Source organism: Scyliorhinus canicula, chromosome 16 (assembly GCF_902713615.1).
Source record: "Scyliorhinus canicula chromosome 16, sScyCan1.1, whole genome shotgun sequence".
NCBI classification, from domain to species: domain Eukaryota; kingdom Metazoa; phylum Chordata; class Chondrichthyes; order Carcharhiniformes; family Scyliorhinidae; genus Scyliorhinus; species Scyliorhinus canicula.
Genome location: NC_052161.1, coordinates 122376666 through 122384107, shown reverse-complemented (window position 1 = coordinate 122384107; position 7442 = coordinate 122376666). Strand labels below are relative to the sequence as shown.

Here is a 7442-nt window from a genome sequence, read left to right as displayed (position 1 = left end):
TCTTGCACTGGTTTCCACAAACGTAGGCCAGGCATAATGGCACCTGGGGGGGAATCGCCCAAGCCATTTGTGATTCCGGGTTTTCGGGCTCTGGCCAGGGTGGTACCCTGGCTCACCCTCTGGCACCCATACACCATGGCAATGTCAGCATGGCACCTTGCCACCGCCAGTTGCGCACAGTCAGGGTACCCAGGTGGCACTATCAGGATGGCAGGCTGGCAGTGCCAAGTTGCCCGGGTGCCATGTTGCCCATGTCAGCAGTGGGGCCCAGGTGCCTTGCCCATAAGAGATGGGGTGAGGGGGGGGCTTTTAGTCTGCCAAAGACAGAAGGACTTGTAGGTTATGTCTGAAAGGGTCTCTCTCCTTTGTTGAAAGCAACTCTCTCCAAGCAGTCTTTCCAAGAAAACTCTACACAGAGGACAGCAAATACCCCTGTGTTTTCTAACTTATATTTACAAGTTGCTTTTGACCTGTAATGGACTTTGCTTACTTGGAGGTAGAGAAGTTATGATTTATAAGTTAAAGCATTTATTTTTATCGTTAAGAATTGTTTAACTGTTAATTGTAAGCTACTTTCTATGATGTTAATGTAGTTGGTCTTGTGTTCCGAATAAAATATTTGTTTTAATATAATGGATTCCCATTTTGTCAGTGGAATTATTCCTGAGGTGGGGTATCTTTTCCTCACAGTATACAAAACTGTTGGGGTTTCTTGTCCAGTTTCCGAACATACATTTCATAGAATTTACAGTGCAGAAGGAGGCCACTCAGCCCATTGAATCTACACCGGCCCTTGAAAGAACAGGCTACTTAAGCCCACGCCTCCACCTTATCCCCGTAACCACACCTAACCTTTGAATGTGCAGGTTGTGGTGAGAAGGTGAGAGAATGGCACTGAATGAAAACTCATTTGGAATGCTGATGCAGACACAATGGGCTGAATTTTGCGCTATAAAATTCTATGATTCTGTGTAATTTTTTTCCTTTATATCTCCTCAGTTCTTTTGTCAAGTATGCTAAATCTTTGTCCTCTGATTATTGACTTTCCTAACCATGGAAACAATTTCTCCCCATCTATACTTGCAAACTCCTTTATAATATTAATGGGTCAATTTAGCTTAGCCAGTCCACCTAACAACACCTTTGGACTGTGGGAGGAAACCGGAGCACCCGGAGGAAACCCACAGAGATACAGGGGGAAAATGCAAACTCCACACAGTCACCGAAGGCCGGAATTGAACCCGGGTCCCTGGAGCTGTAAGGCAGCAGTGCTAACCACTGTGCCACCATGCTGCCCTTACGTTGGGGTCTGGTCCGTTATCTTAACATTCCGACCTTAACCACTTACATTGTGAAAAAGGTTTTTTCATGTCATTTTTGCTTCTTTTACAAATCACTTTGAATCCATGCCTTCTTATTCTTCATCCTTTCATGAGTGGGAACAGATTAGTTTTTTCCCAATTAAAGGGGCAATTTAGCGTGGCCAATCCACCTAGCCTGCACATCTTTGGGTTGTGGGGGCGAAACCCACGCAAACAAGGGGAGAATGTGCAAACTCCACACGGACAGTGACCCAGAGCCAGGATCAAACTTGGGACCTCGGCGCGTGAGGCAGATGCGCTAACCCACTGTGCTGCCCTTAGACCCTTCATGATTTTGAATACTTCTATCAAATCTCCTCTTAGCCTTGTTTTCTCCAAGACAGAATCACAGAATTTTTGCAGCACAAAGAAGTTCTGATACTGTTGGTTTGCAAATGTACCACCCAAAAGCGTGGTGGAAGCAGATTCAATAATAACATTTGTGGTGTTATGCCTGTAAGCAGTATTATAGATGGATTGTGTGCGACCTCCAACCAGTAGGTGGTGGTGCAGACACACCATGTGGTCTCAAGACAGTGGTCATGTAACAAGGGACTCCAATATAAGTGGGGCACATCTGACCATCACCAGATGGTTGTAGGAGATGGTTGTAAGACGTACAGGTGAACAGTCGTGCCAGGTGTAGTTCCAGAAGAGTACAAAGAAACCCCATGATGTCGTGTTCTGTAATAGATTGCTACCTTACCATGTGTGATTCAATAAAGATCATGGTTTGGTTAAGTCAAGGTATTTGGTAGATTCCTTGCCAGACATCAAACACTGAACACAGCAAGATTCAAAAGAAAATTGGTTACATACTTGAAAAGGAGAAATTTGCAGAGATATAAGGAAAGAAATGGGAGTTGGACTAATTGGTTAACTCTTTCAAAGAACTGGCAGAGGCATGATGGTCTGAATGGCCTCTTACAACGTAAAATTCAATGATCTTCATTCCTTGGCTATGTCTCAGCCTCTATGTAATCCCTCACTGTTTATTCCTCCATCTCCCGTGCTTCACTGTCTGCATCACTTTACCTACAATTGATTATTGAGGAACTGGGCGCATCTGGCTGTTCGGTGTTTGATGTCTGGCAAGGAATCTGGCAAACACCTTGGCCTTTATTCTTTTTATTATGTCATTCTCTGCTTTGCTCTTAGATCTGACACATTAAATCAATGACCCAATGCTCCAACGTTATTTTGTTCAATTTAGAATTAATTATTATCGTATAAAGTTAGAGTAACAATTTAACAGCAAGTGACAAGTAAACCAGTGATTATAAATCAAGGCCTAGTTGCCATGGGCAAGAGATGAACATTTAAAACATTTCTTCAACACTGAGCTGCTCTGACTAAAGAGAGAATTAAATCCAACAGGGAACCACAGGAGGGGGCTGCGTTGCCATTGAATCTCAAAGACTTTCAGAGTAAATCAAGGGCACTGACAAAAAGGATTTATAAGAGCTGTTACTATGGAAACATGCATAAGCCTTTTTTATATGTCAGAAAAAGCACTTCATATCATCAGTGTTTTTTTAACCGAATGGGATGCCTATAGTTGAGAGTAAGGGACTGTTCAAGCACATCAATTCTCCCACCCGGGGTAAGCACTTCCCATAAAAGGTCATGACCCTTTACCTCAGGACATCCTGTTTATATGCATTGTGCCATGAATTGCATCTTTCAGTCATTCGTATTTTTAATACAGGGCTTTCAGTAATGCTCAGGATTCTGGGACAGCTCTGCATTCAACGTTTTCTCTTGCTGTCCTTACAGAAAGACACAAGAATATATTTAAGAATCCTGCAGCCAGGGAAATGTATAAAATGAGACACTGGGGATCAAAATAAAGAGGAAAAGAAATGATAAAAGAACGCAGCAGATAATGCTATTGGGTTGTTTCACAGTTGTTCTTCAGTCACCAACATGCCAGGTATAGAATCCAGCTGAAAATTTCCCACACAATGGGCAAATTCTTACCACATTTTTTCAAAGTGTTGGTTCCAGTGAGAAAACCGGGGAGAATCCGACCGTGCTGACAGCGGGAAACTCAGCGTATATTCATCCATGTGAATCACACCGCGCTCATTGTGGTTTGCTTCTGATACCCTCGCCCCATGAAAAGTGATCTCTGCAATCAGTGGGGTGCTCCTTTTAACCGTCTCCCCAGCACTTGTTCCAAGTCCAGTCAGTGGGGGGTGGCTGCCAGAAAGACTGCACCATGTTTTAGAGAGAGAGCAGAGGTGGGTCGTCCCCTCACCATGATCGGGTAGACATTCATCCAGCAAAGTGACCAAACCCGCCAGGGTGGCTGAGGCTGCTGTCAGTGCCCTTTCACTCCGAAAGAGGAACAGGGCTGCAGTGTTGTAAGATGGTGAATAACCTTCTTCATGCAGCCTGTCTGCCTCCTCATGTCATACTCTGCACCCCTTAACACAGCCTTCACACCTCCACAGTGATCTCACTCCCACTCACCTCACAGGGCCACAGCACGTGTCATGCGCCGCCCCCCCCCCCCCACTCCCACCCCCTCCCACATAATCCCCTCATTCGCCCCTCAATACCTCTTCCCACTCATCTCCCGTGCACGCCAGACTTCGATATCGCACGACGCCCATCTACACTCTTCCCATCTGTCTCATCGAAGGACAAACTTGAGCAGAACCAGTGTGAGCGGGCACAGCCGGTTGGTGTGATGCTGGACCTCAAGCCCATTTGAGGAACGAGCCATTGAGCTTTCCAGCAAGGAGCAGGATCGCTCCTGTGCAGAGGGCAAGGAGGTGAAGGATGTGCAGCAGTTGCCCAACTGGGCTAGGCTTCCAACTATTGTGTGTAAAACCAATTAAAATAAATCAAACAAACTGAGAGGCAAAGTAAAAGGGGCAAACCTTTAAAGAGATGCAGCCTTAACAACCCAAATCACAAATGCTGGCAGGCCAGCAGCACGGTTCAATTCCTGTAACAGCCTCCCCAAACAGGCGCCGGAATGTGGTGACTAGGGGCTTTTCACAGTAACTTCATTTGAAGCCTACTTGTGACAATAAGCGATTTTCATTTCATTTCAAATGAAACTTCAAACATCAAACTAAAATGTGTTAATGGGATCTCTGCAGTGACTATTGAGCACGGAAGGCCACGGCGGTGCCAGTAGACATCGCATGCTCCCTCTCCAGAAACACCGGACCGCGAGTGTACCTGTGGTATAATGTATTAAAATGAGATTCCCTGCCATTCTTGTCAGGGGACTCTTACATTACTGGCTAGGGGCCTACAGAATTGTGATCTTGCTGGTGAGAATCGCGTTTCCCGATTCCCGCCATATTATCCACCCACATTGCCGTTCTCGCTGATGGCTAATGCGGGTTCAAAATTCCACCCAATATGTTCATAGGATTGGCACTGCTAATGGAAGGGGGGGAAGGGTGTGCAAGGGAGATGCAGTGAAAAAAATCAATACAGACTAAAACAGAGAGTTAGACACAAAGAGAAGGAACACAAATGAATGACCCAACTTGTATACTGTCGTTCACAACCCTGGGATATGTCCCAAAGGTTTTAAAGTCAATTGGCCAATGAAGTACTTTTTGAAATATTACAGTTATAGGAAATTCGACAACCAAATTGCACACAGCTACCTCCCAGAAACAGAAATATAATAATCCATTAGTGATATTATATGATGGAGAAATTTTGGATAACATGATGCGTGGGGCGAAGGGGATGTGTAGGTGAAGTTGAGGGCAAAAGAGGGTGGGTAGATTCTAACCACCATCCCCTGACATTTAGTGGAATTACCATTGCTGAAGCTCCCACTATCAACACCCTGAGGTTACCATTGAACAGAAACTGAACTGGACTAGCCATATAAATACTGGGTGGGATTCTCCATCCCGCCAGACCTGTTTTCTGGCAGCGGGATCCTTTGTCCCAGCAGCTGGCCAATAGGGTTTCCCATTGTGGCCACCCCTGTGCTGTCGGGAGATTCTCGGGTGCGAGTGCGCTGCCAGCGAAGTAAAGGATCCCGCCGACGAAGAATCCCGCGCACTGTGGGCGGGATTCTCTGATCCTGAGGCTAAGTGTTGACGCCGTTGTAAACGCCGTTGCATTTCTCAACGGCGTCAACATGCCCTCGGGAGCAGCGATTCTGCCCCCTACAGGAGGCCAGCACGGCACTGGAGCGACCCACGCCGCTCCAGCTGCCGATCCCGGCGTCAGGTGAGCGCCGCGGGTATGCGCATGCGCAGTTCGACCGGCGCCAATGCGTGCATGCACAGCGGCTCCCTTCTCCGCGGCGTGGAACAAATGAGGCCCCCAGCCTGAGAGGCTGGCCGGCCGATCGGTAGGCCCCGATCGTGGGCCAGGCCACAGCAGAGCACCCCCCCCCCCCGGATCAGATCCCCCCTTCCCCCCCACCACCAGTCCGCCCCCGGATGCATGCACGCTGAGGTCCCGCCGGGTAAGACCACACGTGGATGGTGCCGGCGGGACTCGGATGATTTTTAGCTCGGCCACTCGCCCTATCCCTGGCGGAGAATCGCCCGGGGGGGGCGCGCTCTACCGGCGCCGTGTCGACCACGCCGGCGCTAATGGCGCTGATTCTCTGTTCTCCGGAGAATCGGCAGACCAGCGTTGGGGCGGCGTCACGCGAGTCACGCCTGACCCGTCGATTCTCCGGCCCGGCCTGGGCTGAGAGAATCCGCCCAAGGTCTGGAAGAGCAGGTCAGAGGCTGGGAACTCACCTCCTGAATTCGCAAAACCTGTCCATCACCTACAAAGCACAAGTTAGGAGTGGTGAATGCAGCTCAAACAACACTAAAGAAGTTTGACGCCATCCAGGACAAAGCAGCCTGCTTGATTTTGCCCATTCCACAAACATTCAATCCCTCCACCACCGACTAACAGTGGCAGTCATTTGTACTATCTACAAAGTGCACTGCAGGAACTCTCCTTAGACAGCACCTACCATAACCACAACCACTTCCATCTGGGTGGGCATGAGCAGCAATACCTGGGAACATCACAACCTGGGAGTTCCTCTCCAAGTCACCCACCATCCTGACTTGAAAATATATTACTGTCACTTCACTGTTGCCGGTAAAAATGCTCAAACTCCCTCCCTAACAGCACTGTGGGTGTACCTACACCTCAGGAACTCCAGCGGTTCAAGACAGAAGCTCACCAGCACCTTCACAAGAACAAATAGGTTGACCAATGAATGCTGGCCTAACCAAAGGTGACCATATCCTGTAAATGAAATTTTAAAAAGGCAGGATTGAGGGATGGTGAAGAGATGAGTAGAAACTGTAATCAATGCAGAAGGGACCTGATGGTCTTCTCCTGTCCCCACACTCTTATCAAGGCAGGGCTATGATAGGAATTTGGCCATACATTATTTAGCCTTTCCCTTCATGTGACCTAGGCTAAAAAAAGCCAACCTTGGATTATTTTTATCTTGAAATATCGTTCCACTACCGGTTTGGCTTTGGATGTTGATCAGCACATGTCAAGAATGCAAATACCCCTCAAATGAGGCAGCATGATCATTTGATTAAAAAGAACACTGACTAAATGTTCACAACGAAAATCAATGAGTTTCTGTTTGCACAGAAGAATCCCGTTAATGTGGAGATATTTGTTGTGGTTTGAAATGATTTGCTGTCTCTTACTGTTGTTTTCCTCTTTATTGTTCGTAAAGAGTTCTGTGACTGAGACTCCGAGGCTACATGAAAGCAATGTACTGTATAATCTACCTGGAGACTACATGATAGGAGCTCTGTTCCCTTTCCATATGGTGCCTGTGGGGCTCGCGCATCGGTTGAAGCCTGAAGAGGTGACATGTGACAGGTGAGGAAACCATACTCTGATGGGTCTTTAAGTTCTCTCCTCTCCTGAAGCTGTTGACTCTCACTAGTGTTCAGATCCCCTCTCTCATAGTTGCTGACTCTCTCAACTTCCATTACCTTTTGTATGAAAAACTCCTTCCTGATTTCACTTCTTTTTGTTTTGATTTAAAAAAAAAAAAATTTTTTTTAAATTTAGATTACCCAATTATTTTTTCCAATTAAGGGGCAATTTAGCGTG

General features: G+C 47.0%; 1 protein-coding gene across 1 annotated transcript in view; it reads left to right on the top strand.

The window, feature by feature from the left end:
• The first annotated feature begins 7114 nt into the window (after nucleotides 1-7114).
• LOC119951054 (taste receptor type 1 member 3-like) overlaps nucleotides 7115-7442 on the top strand; it is a 30046-nt gene continuing 29718 nt past the window's right edge. Inside the window, exon 1 of the mRNA XM_038774090.1 lies at nucleotides 7115-7205. Coding sequence (XP_038630018.1) covers nucleotides 7123-7205 — 83 coding nt within the window. The 5' untranslated portion in view covers nucleotides 7115-7122. The remainder of the gene's footprint in view (nucleotides 7206-7442) is intronic.